General features: G+C 46.8%; 1 protein-coding gene across 1 annotated transcript; it reads right to left on the reverse strand.

Annotated features, from left to right (window-relative positions):
* Positions 1-400: 400 nt before the first annotated feature.
* Positions 401-18,846, reverse strand: LOC149339773 (uncharacterized). Its single transcript, XM_089550570.1, has 7 exons — positions 18,803-18,846; positions 15,461-15,625; positions 11,838-11,965; positions 10,514-10,612; positions 7,732-7,914; positions 3,967-4,057; positions 401-509 (listed from the first exon to the last, which is right to left on the reverse strand). Exons 1-7 carry the CDS (start codon positions 18,844-18,846, stop codon positions 401-403), a joined length of 819 nt encoding a protein of 272 aa, XP_089406696.1.
* Between the last annotated feature and the right edge of the window lie 1,601 nt (positions 18,847-20,447).

Consider the following 20,447-nt stretch of genomic DNA (forward strand, 5'->3'; position numbering starts at 1 on the left):
TACCCTTTTTCTCATTAAGCTTTATATTCTCTATGACGGCCAATTTGGGTAGCCAGAATTTGTATTGTCGAAACGTGAAACCATCGTTAAAAGCTGGAATTTTTTAATGGTGTCGTTTTGCATACTCGTGTACATATTGACACCCTCGCTAAACAAAATGAAACATTTCGTCGCACATGGAGCATTTGACAACAGAGTCGGAACAGACATAATGAAGCCTTTATATTCGTTGTCCTTTTCTGCTGTTACATTTTATGGTGTTTAATGAACAAGTATCCAAAGGTCAGAAACTCGAACGCACCAAAAAGAGCCTGAAATTCTCTTTATTTCATCTGTTTACGCTGCGTGAAACAAGTCTACGCCACCATATGGCGTGGACAGCAATTCTTGCGAGGCCAATCTAGATGGTTTCATTAATGACGCCCTTGGTAGATCCCGTGGGCGGGACTTGCAGTCTTCTAAAGTCCAGATCGTAATCTTCAGGTATCGCGGCTATAACGTTCTCGTAACTGCAGGGATAAAAAGGATATTCGAGTGCATGCTGTAGTGCAAAAGCATTCAGCCGCGTCCAATTATAAAATCTACGTCTGAAATGCGCACCTCAAAGTAAGCACGATGCGCAGTAAGTGCTCTTCACGGTATCATGCAAAAATATCACATAGTAAAAATTTTTCCGACCCTCTTCCGTCAACTGGATAAAGGGCAAATGGGGAGCGCGTGCTATCTTTATTAAGCAATACCATAGGAATCCATTCGTTCTTGTGCAATAAGTTTTAAAACATAAGCGTATTTCATATTCAGAAAGTATGAAAGATTATCGGCACCAGCTGAAACGATTCCACTGCAGGACAGGCTATCATACTGTATTTTTTTTTGCATACCCTGTCACTCAAGCCCACTTATCAAAAGTCCTCCCATTAAGTGCGCTACCCATGTAAGTGTTTCTTTATACGCACCAAATAAGGTACAGTATCCAGCTTTACATCCGTACAACATGCATACCTGTTGTTTTATTCACTACGTCAGTATGTCTCCTTTGATTGAAGGTACAGGGTCGTCCACTCTTAGTTAGAATGCGTTAGCGCGTGGCCGCACTCTTCAGAGGGCCACCGCATGCGACACAGTCGCTCATCGCAGCAAAGTGGCGCAGGGGAAGGTGTACCTGGACGTGATGCTTCGCGTCATCTGCCACTTCGCTTAGATGCGCAGCCGTTTCGGACGCGGTGACCCTCCAAAGAGCACGGCCATGCGCTAGCGCATTCTAACTAAGAGTGGACGACCCTGTACACTAAGCACCATGGTAGTTTACTCAGGCTTGATTTTGGTTCAACGACGCTAGGCTACGCAAAACGCAATTGGCACTGAATCCGCTGCGCAGAGAACAAAAGCTAATTCGCTATCGAATTATATGGTGTTATTTCACTTAGAAGAGCATTTTTCTCGGCGCGTCTAAGTATCAGCATGCCTCACGCACTGTTGATCGTTTTGTTTCGTTGTGCGCAGTGTTTCACACGTACAATTAGTTCCAAATCGTCGTTAGCGCTGAGAAACTTTTTATAGGGTGCTGAGTGCTCTTCACTTCTTCATGATTGCCGTCTTCATCCTCCGCTGCTCTCTCTCTTAATATCTGAACGACATCGTCGTGTACAACCATTTATCGTTCTCGCGACGCCCCCTTTGTAGGAAAGTAATCGGTCACCCTCCTGTCTTTAGCAAACTAGCCGCAATAAGGTGTCATCGTTGGTTCGATGGCAAAAATAAAGCAATGAGACAACTGAGTCAGCAGGCCAGAACACTTTTATCTATCATAAAACCTTGTCTTCCGGAAAGTAGTTTAATACGTTGCTTGCTATTTTAGAACAGTACTGGGTTGAAGAGAGGGAGGACCACAAAACACTACCGTCTTTTGAAAAGGTGTCCGCTATTCCGCCTCTAGCGCGACTATATCAACTATCGTGACGGTGAACAATGCGCTACTTGACTGACTTTCATCGACTGTCGAGCAAAGCTGATACTGAGATATGTCCTCGAAATGAACGGGCGGGTGCAGCGACGAGGGCTTACGAGAGGTCGCATGATAAGAGGAGCTATGGGGCACCATATCATATTTCCATCCCCAATATTTCTTTTAAATGATGTTCACCAACCGTTCAAAACTGCGGCGCACAACAACAAGCTCTGTCTATAGTTAGTAGGCTAGAAGTAAAAAATGCAGCGTCAGATTACACTCAGTGGAGGCCCTCCATCTAATGCCATCCACTGCTCCGGACGACGTCGCAGTTGCAATGTAACAGAAGACAGGCAGGAAAGACAACGATACTGTCCTTTCTCCCTGTGCCGAGGGTTCCTCAGCAGTAGCTACCCTGCCCCTTTTCTCAAAATTGCCCTTCACCCTTGTGCACCAGCAGTTTGAACAATAAGCAATGCCCTCGCCAATGCACGGGGGTCTCCTTTTCCCTCCTGCCTAACCTGCGCTGCACTGGAAGAGTGACGTCATGGAACCGTTCGACGGCATTGGTTGAAAGGCCTTCACTGAGGGGAATTCGCCGCTCCAATGTTCGCTTGTATCCTAGTATAGTACAATCCGTTTTTTTTTTTCACTATTCTTCCCCATCGAGAGTTAAGATCACCTTGAAGTGATCCAGGTAAGAATGTACTGTCGGAAGTACGTTGCTCAACACTCTGTAAATTTAGATCCCTTTGTTTTAGGGTAAAACCCGATGTTACCCAATTCTTGCACCCCCAATAGATTTAAAAAAAAAATAAGATCAAACCGGATATCCTCCCGAAAATGCCCCTTCTAAAGTACACAAAAGCGTAATGGAATGATGTTCCCGTTATGACATACGTATATAAATAAACAAGCATCGAGAACCTCTTTTTTTTAACAAAGCGAAAGACACTGCACTAAAAGCAGAGATCATGCCATTCTTCTACAGTAGTGTTCGTTGAATTGCGGACATAATCCTCTCTAAATGATTGTTATTCATGAAGTAGATTAATTTGAGAGTAAGATAGAAAAGCAATTTTTAGAAGCGAAAGGCAAAACCACGAGTGCTGACGTAGCATTTATTCGCCATCATTCTGTCAAGTGATATCCATGCTAACGACGTCATGCTCAAGGGCTCTGGCTCCCTTATAGTAGCCACTGTGAGGCTTAATAACTACTTCACAATGTACAAGACAGGCGCGTCTTCGATGCATGCTATGTGTTGCGTAGTATTAGTTCGAGAGTGTCCACCACAAAATAATTGTAAGAGATGAGAAACTATCTTATTTAAAGTGGTTTTTTTTGCGGTACCCGCCCTTTTCACGATTTTTGTGAAATCTTGCGTGAAAAATAGGGACATTATATGTCCTGCACAAAAAAGAGCTATTATACTAAACTGTTTCTTGCTGCAAAAAATACCCAGAAAAACCTGAATTATTCATATTCTCGCCGAATAATTCTATTTGCATCCGAATTTGAAATAAAGAAATATTGTCCAATTTTTACCCCCCCCCCCAACCGAATTCTGCAAAAAATAAAACCTGAGAACAAAGCGCCCTACGTACATTCCTCGACAATGCTTTTTTTTCGCATTGAAGCGAAACTTAGAGAACTGGTTGCAGCTTTCTGTAAAAACGTGGTAAAATGGTAACAAATTACATAAAGCACGTTGCTAACCTAACTCCACATTTTGAACTCACGACAAAAAAAAGAAGTTTTTTTTTATTGCAACAAATAATCTGGAAGTCGTTCTGGTTCCAGGATGCATCTATAGATGGCGCCACTACACAGTCATCATCATCAATGCGGGGCCATGGCGCAGCGAGCAATACGCCGAGCAAACAGTAGCGCTTTGCACCAAGAACTCCTTCTGTGCGTGTAGTTTCACAGGATGCAAAAAGACGAACACATGTAGCTGCATTTTCGATGTTAACAGTACGCTGTAAATATAAACGAACATTTAGACTTCCTCTTACTCTAATATGAGTCTCCTGTAGTCAATTTCGGTCGCCACCTTCCGTCGGGTGCTTGGCTTTCCGTAGTTGTGTCGCCTTGAAGCATTTGCGCCTAGAACACGTTGAAATGCATATATCGTTAGTCGTGACCATCAAATATGTTGGCAGAGGAATGCTTAGTGGTCAAAGTGTGGAAAAGTGCGAATAGCGTGACGCTTTCACGCTTCAAATTTCTTTTCGGCTCGAGATGAGCAATTTTCAGCCGAAAGAGTTCATCCAGGGCTCTAAGAAGGCAATTTTAATTTTAGAAAAAAAAAATATGTAAGGTTGTTTTTTACACGCATTTAGAAAATTTTGTACAGTGTGTAATATTGCCGCCTCTGTGGCTCAGTTTCTATGGTGCTCGCCTGCTGTCCCGAAAGATGCGGGTTCGAATTTCGATGGACGGCGGTCGAATTTCGATGGAGGCGAAATTCTAGAGACCAGTGTACTGTACGATGTCAGTGCACGTTAAAGCACCTGAGGTGGTAGAAATTTCCGGAGCACTTCACTACAGCGCCTCTCGTAGCCCGAGTCGCTTCGGGACTTTAAATTACATAAACCTAAATAAACCAAATTGTACAGTGTTTAATAGGTGGAAACTGAAACATTGAATTACCAGGATTCCTGAAATGACACCGCCGTCGTCACCTCCACGTGACAGCACCACGTGACGACATTGCTTCTCAGCTGCCAGCTCTTTAAAGCTGACTTCCTTCTCTCGATATCAGTTGCACAGGCTTATGCTCTGCCACCATGCTCCACAGACCTAAATTACTCGGAGCGAGCAAAAAACACTCCTCAGCGACACACGCACATGTTTGTTGAAGGCAGCGCACACGGAAGCAGTGGCATATATTCACACTGACGAATTCACACTCCGCAGTCCTCAATTCTGAAAACTGGTAAGCTGGGCAACAGAGAATATTTCGCCGTCTTTACTAAAGGCGATGCTATGCCCTTAATCTTCACCACTGTTTGTACTGCCATCAAGCAGCTGCGAACAACTTCACCAGCTCTCCACCTGTTTGGTTCCTTTGACGTCCCATGAGCAACGCTTCTTCGCACGCTTAGCGAACACCTCCAATGCACGTCTAACAACCGGAAAAACATAAACGTCCGAGTTCCAAAAAAGCTACCTCGGAGCATCAACACAGACGAGACAAAATAAACACAGCACTCAGAACCACTTTCTGGTACTTTTATTGATGTTCGCGCCGATGAACTTATGCTTTCCATCAGGCGTCATATCAGCTCCTTAGTGCACTGACAGCGAGGAATGCGCGCTAACGCACAGCCCTCTCCTGTGGGAGAGTCGTGTGCTGCGCTGTGCGGCGAAAAACAGACCACACGGCAGATAAACAACGCGGTGCTGGTTCAAGTCGTTCTTGTGTCATATTTCTTTTTAAGGCACAAGCCTTGCTTACCCCATATACTGAAAACCCGTCCCTCTCTCTCTTTCTAGGTGTGTTAGTGCGTGCGTGCACGAGCGCGCGCGCCGGTGACAGCAGCTCCCATCCTGGGACAGTTGTCAACCTCTTAACCGCTGCTCCACTGCGCCAGGAGTGGTAGGAGGACTCCCAAGGATATATGTTAAGTAGAGAAAGACATATTCTTCATGTGCAGGCATTAACCCCTTAGCTCGATTGTACCCATAAAAGATGGCATCCTTAATCCTCATGGAACCTGGTAGGTGACGGCTATATTATTGACTAGTAGCGCGAGGTTTCTCGGTAAAACGTGGATCGCACAAGTCCCACCGATGACAGCATTTGTCATCCCGGGAAAGTTGCGAACCGCTTAACCGCTGCACCACTGCGCCGCAGAGTCCAAAAAAAAATATATGTTAAGTAGAGAAAGACCAATTCTACAAGCATAGGCATTAACCCATTAGCTCGATGGTGCCCATAAAAGAATGCGTCTCCAGTTCTTATGACACCTTGCAAGTGGCAGTTATATTATTGACTGGTCACGAGAGGTTTCTCGGGAAAACGTTGATCGCACAAGTCCCACCAGTGACAGCACCTGTCATCCCAGGACAGTTTCAAACCGCTTACCCGCTGCACCCAGGGACTCTCAGGGATCTTTGATATGAAGTAGAGAAAGACCAATTCTGCACGTATAGGCATTAACCAATCAGCTCGATGGTACCCATTAGAGATGGCGTCCACATGCAAGCTGGCAGGTGGCGTTAAATTGACGATTTGCCGCGCGAGGTTGACGGGAGAACCTGGATCTGACAAGTCCCACCGGTGGCAGCACCAGCCATCTCGGTGCAGTATCCCAACGCATAACTGCTGCAGCACTGCTCCAGGAACCGTATGAGGACTCCCAGGGACCGACCTATGATGTGAAAGATGCGCTAAAGAGGAATCTCACCTCGTCTTTTTACTGCGGGAACTCGGTCTGCACACTGCGAGCATTCTTAGAAACTCCTAATTATGGTCCTGTGCGGCAAGTTTCCGTATTAAATCGTTCCGGCTCCTGCCTTTCTTTTTAATGCATCCCCAGAAAGGGGAGTGAGCCATCACGTGCAGTTCCTTTCAGCCTGTCCCGCGGCGGCTTCGCTTTCGCTTTTTTTTTTTTTTAGGTTTTCGTGAATAAAACTTACAATCCTAGACCACATAGTGCTAATTGGGCACATGGAAATAAAAATACGCGAGGACTCTGCTTTCGCCGATGGCTATGCATCATTCCACCGATGGCAGAGCGGCAAGCCCCCACGCGGCTGCCGGAAAGGCACCCAACGCGCTGCACTTTTCAGAGGTGAATTCAGAAGGCGGAAGCCGGAACGTTTAATTAGATTTGATTTAAAATCGTCCGCACAGCACCATAATTCGCAGTTTCTATGAATGCTCGGAGCGTGCACATCGAGTTCCCGCGTTAAAACGTCGAGCTCAGAATCCAATTCGAAATCTGAATCGAGCTCTGAGAAAGGTCAGTTCTGCATGTATGGTCATTATCCGAGTACCTATCGCGTCATTACATTCGCTACTGTGTCATACGCTTCGGGAGCGTCATGATTACAGATTGCTCACAATGTGTAATTTCAACGGGATCCCTGCTTCCACAGCGTACATTACTATCGAGTGTCCAATTATGCATTGTGCTTTGCATTCAGCCTTCGCTCAAGTAGCCACAGGGGAAATCATAACGACGTACACCTATGCTGCGTTAGAGAAGCGGATTCTAAGAGATATTGCAGGCTCTGCTGCTTCCAGCTAATTCACCGGTGTTTCCTGGTCCCCACTGTGCACTTAGGAAGGGCGGTTTGCTCGAGAACAAACGTGCCCCAGAACCTGTGTAATTTGCAGGAATTGATGATATTCTCACGTCAGATTCTATTCCCGCACTCACCTTACTGAATAATAATTATAACATGCTTAGTCCACCGACCTTTGGTGCCGCCCTGGCATCGTGCACGTCAGTACGACAACGTCATGCGGAGGATATGTAGCCGTCCTGGTACCAAGTTCTAGTCTTGACCTCCCATTGATTGATTAACGTTCTAATTATTCGCCGCCTGAGCCTCCCTCATTATGGCGCCGTTCCAGCATCGCGTCGGTGCTAGATGTAATATTTTTCAAGCGTTCTTTCCAGCATCCAGTCAGGATAAGTCTAGATGCTGGTTTGTCATTCTGAATATTGTAGGCAATCTTAGCCGTATTGCCTGGCGTTAAGTTCAGGAATATGCCATAGAAAGTTGCACTGTTTAGCCGCTGGCGCTGTAGTCCTCTGCGGACGTACCTTTTCCTCGGGCGGTTGACACTGCAGGGTCCCGCCGTCTGCTGTTCGCCATCTCTGTGCTGCTCTGCTTGGTAGTAGGAGACGGAGTGGCACGCCTCCCGTTCCCGTCCAGCAGGCGCTTACGCGAAGCCTTGGCCACCTTGCGTCTGTCTCTACTTACGAGCACAGTCATAGTGCTGGGAGCTGCGGATGGCGTGAAGCAAATAACCTAGTCTGTATTTCCTATCTTATCTGAATGCCAAGCATTCACCGATTAAGACGCCAATCGTTGTCGAAGCCCTTTCACGCTCAGCGGCTTCTCTGTTCACGCAGCACGAGTGTCAGCAGTGTGCAAGCTTCTGGTGCTCTGCGGCACCATGATCTTCTGCACAGTTGGGTTAGACGCATTTCCCCGATGATTACAAAGTATGTGCAATCTTCCTGCAATTCTCTGTAACCTCTTTTTCGTCCCATGCCCGCTCCCTGATGCTATGATTCAACTGCGTGACAAAAGAAAGATTTATACCGGACAATACACATGTTGCCTAGTGATTGAACATCTGCCCCGTGCCCATCTGAAATGCGGTGTCCGTTCCTTGTTGCTACCGGGGACCTGCCGCTTTTTCAGTGGGCACAAGCTTTAAAGTGGCGTGGTGCTCGGATTCTGTGAGGCGAAATGCTGACCACGTCTTGCACGATCCCCAACAGCGTTAGTCACTGCGCAGGTGACGGCGCAGACAATACTTGCAAGGAATAGGACGCTCACTTCATGCAAAAATGATACACTCATTTGCGCCTCACAAGGGAAAGCATATATGTCGCCACATTATGTAGAGAACGTAAGCGTTAGCTCTAGTACAAGCCGACGAAACTGTTGTTACAAGAGGTTGGCTCGTGACGGCCGGCCGCCATCATTCATCAAACTGCCGGCAACAGCAACCGACCAGAAGGCTGAGGACAGTGTACGATTCTCCAACCTCAAATTGAGAAGCCATATACCTCGACCCAAGACTTGGGGGTTCTTGCGACTGATTGACATTTAATTTCAGCTAGTGTGTTAGACAAGTGGGACCAATATGAATACGAACTGCCTGAATTCATTGCGGAAGAAGATAAACGGAGCCGTGTAAAAGTTTAGCCTTAAGACCCCATTTGAGGGATGGCGAAATGCACACGGTCATTTAAGGTTTCAGCGCATGGCAGAGGCTAACTTGTGCGACTTTATCCAGGGATCCCCGTTATGCCGTGCGGCAAAAATTGCAGCAATTCTTCGACATAAAAATTTTCCTGTTGGATATCGGGCACGCGGATCATCTGAACGCCTCAGCTTAGTTTTTTAAAAGACCACACGTTCATAGTTTTGCTTTTAGTCGTAATGATGTAAAGTGGTTCATTCGAGGCTGAAGGCATGTGATTAGTATAGATCATTCTCCAGCTTCGCCAACTACACAAGGTGCTCAACTTGTTAATACAAATTCTTTTAAAATTCTATTAGTTTTCTTTCATTGATCATATTCTGTGATTAACCAAAAGCGACGGTGCTGAAATTAAATAGAAAACACAGGGCGCGTCTCTGAAATGAAGTTGCACAAACTAAATTGTGTATTATAGTCAAACCAGTGCCCTATTGTGTGGACCAGAGCGAACTCGGATCGGCATAACAAACAACTTCATAATGTAAATTACCTGAGTCTGGAGGAATATACCAATTCAAGACAGTTGGAGTATTTCATAATCACTGACAGCTCACCATAGACCTATCGAAGCCAGCACTGTGGACAGATATAGGCCACAAAATCCTGCACGAGAAGCACTTAAGATAGGAGAAGGGCTAATTGACACAACGTTCCTGGCCTTTACTTTACAAGCATCGGCCTTTCTTGATTTGCGTTCCTTTAAAAGCGTTATCCCATTCAGAGATATATAAGAATAATAAAATATAACTAATTAAGAAAGGCACATATGATAAAATTAAAAGATTACAAACGTATTCTCTTACTGATAATTGTTGAAAACAAGCTGCGGAAGGTACTTGCTGACACAATCAGACGAACGTTAGGTTTCATTCAAGCAATGAAAGAAAGTAGTTGCCGCTGTCGACACGGCGTCATCTCTCATCATCGCAACCCGCTACCTCAAACAATCCCGTCGGAGCCCGAAGCCTGACTCATCCTGTGGGCCTCCCTTCCTCATTATGGCTTAGTAAGGGGAGACATTCTACAAAGAGTTCTTGCGGCCAGGTCAGACTTCAACTCGGCGGCAATGAGCGCCACTGTCATGCACCGGAAGGTTCAAATGGTCTCCGGAGGCAGGACCAGCTTGCACCTCGGCGGCAACGGGCGTCGCTGTGACGCTCTGCACGTTGAGGGCAACGCGTCATACCAGCGGCGGCGGTGAAAGGCGCTGTGTGGCGTCCGCCCCGAATATCAGGAGCCCTAATGTCAGGCGCAGCTTACTGGCCAACCCCGCCACTCAACAACGTCGCAGCATTTTGTATGCCAGAAATAGATGAAGTAAGGAGAACGCGATCGGTGCTGCCAAAAACCGTGGACGGGAAGGATATTTGGAAATTTTTTTGTTCAGAATGGCAGCGGCCACGGGACGGTGGGCCTAATTCGATACCATCGCGAGAGGCTGTTGTCTCCTAGCGGACGTTGTGGCTTATGCTGCCGGTGGTGATAATTAGGGCTATTACAACGATGATGGTAGTGCTATTTTGGAAATGATGCCTCATTCATCAGCGCTAAAGTATAGAAACAATATACTCCCACCAAAGGACGAGAAATGCAAGACACTGGCTTACCTGTGCTGCGCGCTAGGACCACCCTGGTCTCGTATACCGAGGCCTTCTTACTCTCCATATCTTCGGGTACGAATTCCGGGTTGTCGAACATCCAACTCGCTGGGCGGGAAAAAACAAAGATATGAGGTGATTCGTGTAGATGGAAGGTTGCTGTCGATTGCAAACATCAGTAAGGAGGCTTGAAGAGAGTCTCGGGAATGCAGCAGCCTTCCGCCTACGCGAAAGTAATGAACTAACCATTATTCGCACATATCTTGGAAGGAAAATATCGAAGGATGAAGGCGAAATATTACGCGTTAACTTTTTGTTTATGCCCTAGATTGGAGGGAATGCAAGTGCTAAATATCCTTTCTTGTGCTCCTCTAGGAGCCACCGCAAATCTGGCCTATGCAATGTTTCTCGATTTACGATAGAATGGCAAGTAAGAGTTCCCCTTTTGTTCCTCTTACTTCGTCTGTATATAAACGGATGTATAGCTCTCAGATAAGGCAGCGAAATTAACGCTCTTTCAGAACGTAAAAAATGATCAAGCTTTTGCGTGATACCAGGTAAATAATGTCTGCATGATCCTTAATACGTACAGTTTTCACCTGACACGGTGGCTTAGTGACTGTGGTGTCCCGCTGCTAATCGCTAGATTATGGGATTGAATCCCGCCGCCTGCTTTTCAAATGAAGCCGGAAGCGTCAGGTAGCAGCCACATCAAGAATGTAGCTGTTTAATTTTTCGGAAGAAGCGCGTGGCACCGCCGATGTAGAGTAGCAGGCAAATTTTTCGCTGTAGCCTTCGATGACGGCAGTTTGAGTCCCGCTCCGCATTTAAGATTTCATCTTTTGCACCTTTTCCCTGCAATCTTCCTTGTGTGCTTTATTTTATACGTCGTCTACTGAGAGTCTTAAGGACTTGCTAAACCATTTATAAAGTCATAACATACTTTTTACTGCGCGCTTTTTACTTACATATTTGTCGCACAGTCCATACATTTTTAGTCTTCAGCTCAAAATTACCACCTTCATATTAATTTACGTTCTCCCCTCGGTCAGTTATTCTCTTTAAGTGGCTGCTGAGACGCTTATTTATCTGCAGTGTGTATTAATAACGTTTCAGGCCTCTTAGCTGCAAAGGTCATTACAGTGTACGCATGCCTGCAGCGGCGCTTGAATTTTAGTACACGCGAAACGCAACAGACGCCCATGTGCTACGCGAAGTGCTACGAGCAGCTTCGAGCTATGCTCTGAGAGCGAGGTACTCGTCCACGGTAGGGGCATTGAGGAACACACCTAGTTCAAAGAGGAACAAAACTAAGCCGCAAAGGCTTGGTTACCCATTCCGTAGATCATTAATGTGATGGCCACGGCGAGTATGATGGCGCCAAGGACAACCCGTAACTGCACGGATGACGTAGTCAGCGGGAGGCTCGGAAGCCGCCGGAAGGTGGATCCAAACTCTTGGCTACGAGGGAGCGAAACAAGCTGCGTTGAAGTGCGACACCAAAGTCGGGAACAATTCATTATAGTGATCCATCCTAAACACGCAAAATGAGGCATCTAAGGGAGAGACGGCTAAACAGAAGCGTGCGCTGTCAGCTAAAAGCGCATTGGAAAGGGCAGACTAGATTTGTGCGCTTCCCAAGTGCGCACCATCTGCTCGCGAAAACATTAACAGCAACTTGGTTTTCGCTATCAACGACAAAGGCCGCAACGATGTTGCTCGGAATTAGAAGCCCCCTGAGAGCTGTCTGAGGGATACGGGCAAGACGCTCTCATATGTCCTGGCCGGAAGCAACGATAACAGTAAACGACACCAGGTTTGTAGAGGCGGTGCTCTAAGGTGCCTCCATTAAAGGAGACGCGGGTCGGAGCAGACAGAGGTCTCTGCAGAGTGACAAGACACGTACGTCCCCTGGCCATGTAGCGAGCTTCCACCACCTTATGTGTGGAACAATGCAACGAAGAAACTATTTCTTTTGGTGCGACGCCTGGGTCGACACCCGACACAACATACGCCGAAGGTCTGAGCCAGATGCCAGGTAAGCTTGAACAGACATAGTGGTCGAAGAGGAGGCAGGCAAAATCTTCAGTTCGCGGTAGTGGTCGACGTAGGATAAGGAGCGCACCCAAACTGTCACAGTGTTGGTGGGGCGATGAATTGCGAAACATTGAAATCCATGTGTTCCAAGGCACTTGTCGAAGGTTGATTGAAGGAGGCGGTGCGACAAAGTTGGCACAACGAAGCACTCGCGCGGCTTAACCACCACCTTGTATAGCGGCGATACAGCAGGTTGAGACGACAGGCAGCCGCTCTTCGGAGCGGTTCCTTGGAAGGATGTTTGAGACTGGCATGTCATTTTGGCAGCACGTTTGGTAGGAGACGTAGAGCCTGGATGACGAAAGTGTTGCATTATAGCCCTAGCTCGCTGCAGCTGCGGAGCGGCAGGGCCACCCCAGGCCTCGGCGAAGTTCCTCGACTACGGGTAAGGCTAGTTCGCGATCAGATGATGGGTAACCACCACACGCAGCAAAGCTGCGGCGATGGCTTTGCACAAAATTGCTGGCCAAGTGGTAAAAATTGATGGAGCGCACTGAAAATACGTCCGGTCGAGGCTACGCTTCACCTTCCCTTGCGAGATTCAAATAAGTTTGAATCGCGCAAGGAAACGAACAAAGGAAGACAGAAAGACAGAAAGAGCGCCTTATATGTCTTCCTGCGTTCGTTTCCTTGCGCCACTCGAATTTCTTATCAACCATCTAGCCCAACTACGAGTACTTCGAATTCACTGCTCGACTGAAGTACTTCTTACAGCGACCTCAATGAAATACAGTACGATCGACGCACAAGCTTACGCGCCCACGACTCGACACAGTCCTGAAAGCTGACTGAGCACTTGATGCGATAAGAGTCGTTGGGAAATCTTTCTGGTTTGATGTATGGTCCTCACATTTTTCCTTCAATTTCCTTGACTACCCGCTTCCTGCCGGCGCTTGCTCAATCATTATTATATTTTCAGGCTTGTATGCTGGCGTTTCATGCAGGGAAACCAGTATCTTCTCTTTTTTTTTCAAGGTTCTCTCCACAACAAAACAGCCAATGTCGTCTTGACGTGTTTGACTATTCTCCAGCTTGCTTGATTTAGAACTACCCAGAGAGGAATTTCGTCCGAGTCGTTGTCTTCATTCCGTTCCGCTGAGCAACGGCGAGGACGTCTTCTATTGCTGTGTTTGCGCTGAAAACTTGGAGACCAGGTACAACGTCTGTTTCTTCAGGACAGCTCGTGCACGGAGAAGTTCAGTGCGTCAGCATGTGCCATTGCTGACCCTTTCCGATATTCCACATTAAAGGTAAACTCTTGTAGCAGCAGCCACTATCTCTCAATTCGGGGCAAAAGAGTCCCTTTGCTCGTTGTCACCCGTAACGCATTGCAATCAGTGACCACTTGGAAATTAATCCCGATGATGTACACTCGAGATTTCTCGAGCACTCGCACAACCGCAGGCGTTTCCAGCTCATATGATTGGTATCTCTTGTCGCAATCTGTTGTTCGCCGGCTTCCGTAGTTGTCAGGGTGAAGCTGTCCTCTAGCCATCCTTAAAGGCGTCCGTGCTCACCTCAGTCCTCACGTCGAACACGAAGAGTGCCAAAAGTGGCCTTACTGTCAATCTCATTTTCAATTCAGCCAACGTGGCCTCCTGCTCTGTAGCCCACTTGCAAAAAACGTCTTTAGCTGTCATTTAGCTATCAGTTGCGTTAAAGGTTTAGCACCGTAGGCGAAACCTTTTACAAACCCGCTGAAGTAGCTTGCGAGACCCAAGAATTGACGCACCCGGTGCACATTCGTAGGCTTCGGGAAGTAAGCGACGCACTGGATTTTTGGACTACCCGGTCGCACTCCTCTGGCAGAAATTTCATAGCCGAGGTAGTCTACTTTTTACTAGAAAAAAAGGCACTTGCTGAAACGCAGCGTCAGAGCCGTTCCATGGAGGACATCTAAAAACATCCGCAGGTGGTCGAGTCCTTCTACCACAGTCGACGGGGGCAGCAAGATTTCATTCATGCAAGCGAGTGCCAGGGTGCATCGCAGCGGACCCTGGACGGCATTGATCACCAAACCAAATGACATCCGAAAAAACTCTCAATGGCCGAATAGAGTTACCAACGCGGTTTTGTGTCTGGGCTCTTCAGAGATCAGAATCTGGTAGTAGACTAATGCGAGGTCTAGACTTCGAAAAAAGCACTTTTCACTTTGACGGTCAAACTGATGATCAGTCAACGGCAACGTGTACCGGTCCTCTCTTGTCACAGGGTTAAGAAATAGCCTTTGCACAAGTAAGCACAGGAGCATAGCCAACCGCAATATCCCTCTCATTTGTGACCCTCTCAGTTCTCAGAGTGCTGCCATACTCCTGCAACATGCTCACATAAATTAGTCCTAATTATTTCACGGGCAGTCCTCGAAATGAACTAAAAGAGAGCTTGCATGCCACGGCTAAATAACACCTTGCAGTAAAATAACGTTCGGCGCATCCGCACTCAGATCGCAATGTAAGGGGCAGGAACCTTATTGCGAAAATTTGGATTTGGGTTATATGCTACAGTTTATTGCGCCGATAATTTAAGGTTTTAGATGCTATGTACAAGTGCCTATAAATATTTTGGAATGCTAAAACCGAAAAAAAGGAATTTTCTCCCTGTCTGTAGCTGCGGCCAGCCATTCTCATCGCATGCTTTATTAGCGTAAAATAACCCCTCTTTTAACGTTAATGGGATGCATATTGGAGGTCGCGCAGGGAAAGTACGACACACACACTTCATTTCCTGACTACATTCTCAGACTCCCAGGTAGTTAAGGTTTTGTGTTATGCGTTCCGTGTTCCGAAAGCTTTTGTGAGCACCTGTGCTGCAACTTAATTGTTCGCCATGCACGGAACAGACAATGCATCTGTAGCGTACTTGTGGGGCCGCCGATCGTTGACGGAGCTGATGATATGGTTCGTCTGTGTGCCACTCGCGGAAGCCGGCAGCTCACACTTGGTGCTCCGTGGGCACAGCTTCGTATCCGAACCACCTGGGCCATTCTCGAGCGATATGGCCCATGCAGACACCTTCGCAGCATTCCTGGTTGAGAATACATTGGCTCGTGACAGGCGAATTGTATGCCGCGGAAAGTGAGCTTCGCGAAAACGTTATTTAGGCCAAGCCAAAACTGCGGTAATTACGGGATTGCGTGGCACTGAGAGACGTGAAGCGAACTAATACAACTGCCTAAAGGAAAGCTGACAGTAATCTACGTCCTGTACACCGCTGCAGATACGCTGGAATATAATATCGCTATGTTGTACACTTTCGTGAGACTATTACATAGATTCAACACTAAACAGGCATCCATCAGGCACACCAATACTATACGATGCTCTCAAGTTAGAGAACTGCTTGAGGAAGTAGCGTCTAGAGCCTCTGGGATGGATTGCGAAGCGTCTCTTAAGCTCCAGAGAGTTTGGGAGCAAAGCGCTACGTTTCTGACCCCCTGTGCAGAGTCTACTTGCTTCATTACGAAATGAAACAGCACTACACAGTGTTTTAAATCATTCAATACAGATTTTTCTTTTAAAACCTATGAAAGGTACTTCGGTTTAGTAGCTGTAGTTTGATTCTACTTGAAGGCGAACATTATTATGCGATAGAGTGCAATAATTAAAGAAAATTAACTGATTAACTTTTCTATCTTTAGTTTTAGGGTACAAGAAATTGAGGTCATCAAATGTAAAGGCAAACACCGTTTTTGAAATTTCTGAATCGGCATCATGCTTAGGGCTATAGAAAGTGAATAAGTCGTTTCTGAGAGACCCTCGAGTTAGCTTTTCCACTTTGCATATTGATAAAATGGGTGACCCTTGAATCAATCGCAGACAAAGGTTACGTCTTTTAGGACGTAGATGAAGCAAACGTGATTCCCGAGATGATACCACGTGCAGCAAACGCCATTTTGTTAACATGCAACGTGGAAACTACAACTTAACGATGTGCGAAAAAGGTTTTCTGCATATTTCTGCATATTAGATTTCTCCATATCTCGAAGCACGATGCTGATTAAGAAATTTTACAAACTGGGTTCACCTTCTGGGTCGAATGCCTTCAATTTCTCAATAAAGCCAAGTTTCTCAATTTCTCAATAAAATGACTCATCATTGCGTTGCAGTCTCTGACGCAATTAATGCCCGCTATGCCGTGTAATCAACCTGTAAAGACCGCACAGATGTATGTTTCAGTGTTTTGAGAAAAAATCGATAATAGTTTTAAACGCTCTGTATAAAGCCGGCCATCCGCGGCCAGCAATGGGCACTCTTACTGCCACCTTCCTCAGCCTTTTTGAAATAACTTCTATTTTTAATGGCACAGCATACATAGTCTGTGTGCACTGTCAATAAGTGGAACAGTGTTAGGTAATGGTAATATTGCTGCACCTGCGAAGAACGTAGAGCTTAAAGCTGCCAAAGAAGAAAGAACTAAAAACACTTTAAACGCGGCTCTCGCTGCTAGCATTGGAGATGTTCTTTCTGGTTCGACCTTCAGATGTTGCCCGGCTTTGACCGATGAAGCCCTGTGTACCGCGCAGAGGCTGCTTCGTTTGCAAACGCAGGTGGAGGCTCACCCTGCCTGTCTGACGAGTGTGGTGAGGGGCGCTTAATAGCTCCCCGATCAGTTACTGCCGAACTGTTTGACAAATTGTTTATGTTATGGGACGCGTAGCTTTAGCAAACGATGTGCAAGCAAAAAGAAAACGCAGCTGAAAGCCGAGCTCGCGTGAGCCGGTGCACAGATCTGCCAGTTCTGCGCATGCGCCAAACATAGTGCAGGTGGCCGCACCCGTCGCCGCCGAGTCCGTCGCCTGATCTTTCGCCGCCCCCGCGCGCTACTGCGCATGTGTGCCGCCGCTACCGCTGCGCGCGCTACTCCTCTTCGCCACCGTTTTGACCTTTCGATGCAGCTGCGCGCTACTGGGCTATAAATGCGCTTGTCAGAGAATAGACGTTCGCACTCGCCGTGGAAGGAGAAGCCTTGCCGCACTTTAGAGAGCCAAAGTGCCACCTGAATTTTAACCGCACCGATTTTCGTCTCCTCCGCCTCCGCACAGGCAGTGTGTGAACGGCCGAACACCTCCACCGTTATCGTGGTGCTCCCAGTGCATTGTGCGCGAACTGCGACAGCCCTGACGTCAAACCAAGCGTAACTGAAGCTTTTAGCTTGTATATCCAGGCTTAACAAGAGCTAAGCCACTGCCTAATTTTTTATTTAATTATGTGGTTTGAATATAAAGGTTAATTACCATGCAATTATCATAGAATGCCTTAAATCGCTTTCCGATATCATCCGAATGCCATCGATTAAGTATCGACTAAGTAATGATTGGCATATTCCCATATAAAGCACGTAACCGAAACGCGGACACATCTGTCGACACGGCTGCCGACACGGCTGCTAACGACAGTATGAGGAATTAAAGGCTCTCGCATTAAAACCGTGCGCGAACTTGTTGAAAAGTAGGCAAACATGGTAGACGCGATGCTTGAGCTCTGACTCGGCAAGCCATACACATAAGGGCTCAAGCGCCCTGTCCCTTACCGGAACAAACTGTTAGCCCGCTGCAATATTTCCACGCCTTTTGAACGTTTGAAAAAAAAAAAAACAATCACCGAATGTGTCGCTTGGCGCTTTCGTGGCAGAGGAGCAGTGCTACTTGCGAAGTGAGTTGGAATTGTGCTGCTGTCTACTCCCAAAACTGCATGTGCTATAGGGCTATAAAAACAACGCAGAATTAAAGCGGGGCAGCTTTCCTAGCTTGCAAGCGCGAAAAATTCGGCCTGACCTAGGACTGTCGTACATGAGCCGGCAAAATTTGGTTATGGATCGAATAGCGTGCCTCTAGCTAGTTGCTCCCTCGGCAACTTGGTTGCTCCATTTTACGGCATCAAATGGTGCTGTAAAAGACATGGACCAGCACAGTCGCTGAAGAAAGGCATTAAAAGAACCGGGAACTATTTGTGGCAAGTATGCATAATGTAGAGCAGTTTATTGTGTTGCACTGTGGCAGGTCATTTGGCTATCCACAGTCGAGATACGGGCTGTGTTCAACGCTTTCCAGCTGTAGAAATGTTATCTAAGTATCCTGATAGGAGAACCACTACATTCAATGCAGGGCACTGCGTCTACTCTTATCTTTCAGTGGCGTATTTTCTTCTCAGGATACAAGCAACAGAATACACCTATTAGCTAATGCAGACGGTGGGACAGTACCTCAGTTGGCGTCCAGTGGATGAGGTATCAGTGTCGCCGTTCATGGCCAGTGACGCAAGCGCATGAGTGGGCGACCGCAGCAGCCCTGAAAAGGGATGATGGTCTCCCTGGGCTGCGCTCCTTGCGACGGTGGAGTCTGGGGCGAAAAGCGTCGCAATCGAGGAGGAGGAACTCGGGGTACGCGTCGCTAAGGCAGATACTTCCGAGAAGCGGACTGAGCTAAGCTTCTCTTTACAGCCGTTGGCCTCTTCTCTTCTTCTGTAATGACGGTGGTGATGATGATGTTTGTGGTGGTGATGATGATAATGCAGATGCAATCAGGTAATGGCGATAAATACCTGATGGCAGAAGCAAATTTCTTCTGGCGCTCGCAGGTCACGCATCCTAGATATTAAAAATAAATCAGGAGACAAGGCCGGCAGAATATGGGAGCCTAAGCAAGGGTAGTCGCACTATTCTTTCTTTTTAAGCATGCCATGGTTTCCGTGCTCACAGCTCTCAATATAGTCTCATAGTTTTTCAGCGCAACGGCACACGGCCAAAGAAGAGAAGCAGGAAGAGAAGAAGGACGAATACAGCGCTGTGTTCGTCCTTCTTCTCTTCCTGCTTCTTTTCTTTGGCCGTGTGCCGTTGCGCTGAAAAACTATGAGTTTAAATCAAGTATACCAACTAGCCCAAGAACTAAATCGCAATATAGTATTGCCCCGAAATTGCAGTCAAACTGACGCCGGCGCTCCGTGCTGTATTCTAGCCAATGCTGGAGAAAACAGTTTCTTCACATTCTTAAGTTTTCATCAAATTGCCTCTCATTTTCCATGTTGACGGAGTTTCCTGGCCACTTCAGTGAAAACCTGGCCGCAAATAGAGATTTTTTCGCCTAATTAGGAGAATTTTCGCTTACGGCTTAAATACCACTGGGCGCAAAGCGAGCAGGTATGCCGCCTGTGTTTTTTTTTTCCTTTCTTCTTCCTGGGTGCTCCCCATTTTCCTTAGTAAATGTTTATTTCCCCTATGGAGTCCAGGATACTAGACCTCTAGATTCGCTTCTCGCTAGCTGTGGAAACCCACTTCTCATGGCTGGCGATTTCAATTCACACCATGTGTCTTGGGGCTACCGCACAAATCTATGTGGGAAGCGCCTTTGGGACTGGGTTTCTGATAACAGCCTTACGTGTTCAAATTCTGGATCAGCCACTTACCTTTGCGCTCAGTCTAAATCTGTTTTAGATCTTACATTCACCAGTCCTGGAATTGGCATAATGAATTGGTCGACTGTTGATTGCGGCTCCTCAAGTGACCATATACCTGTTCGTTTTGATATCTTATGTCGTGTAACTCCTGCGGCTCGTCCGTTGCGGACGCATGTAAATTATGACAAATTTGAGACGATGTTGCGCTCTGCCCTCTCGTCAGTTTCTAACATCGCCGAAGAAATGGTGCATGAATTTTGTTGTATTACGCCCCATTACGAAGTCCTGGCAGTCAAGTCTGGCACAAGGATATTTTGTGTCTGCTATCGTCCACCAGGTAGCAGTTCTGCTGAGCTCTTTTTATTTCTTGATTCATTCCTAGAATTTGTTAACATGAACCAATATCAGTTAATTTTAGGTGGCGATTTTAACATTGACATGCTGGCCAACAATAA

This window comes from Amblyomma mixtum, chromosome 6 (genome assembly GCF_055824585.1).
Source record: "Amblyomma mixtum isolate Tamu chromosome 6, ASM5582458v1, whole genome shotgun sequence".
In the NCBI taxonomy this organism is placed as follows: domain Eukaryota; kingdom Metazoa; phylum Arthropoda; class Arachnida; order Ixodida; family Ixodidae; genus Amblyomma; species Amblyomma mixtum.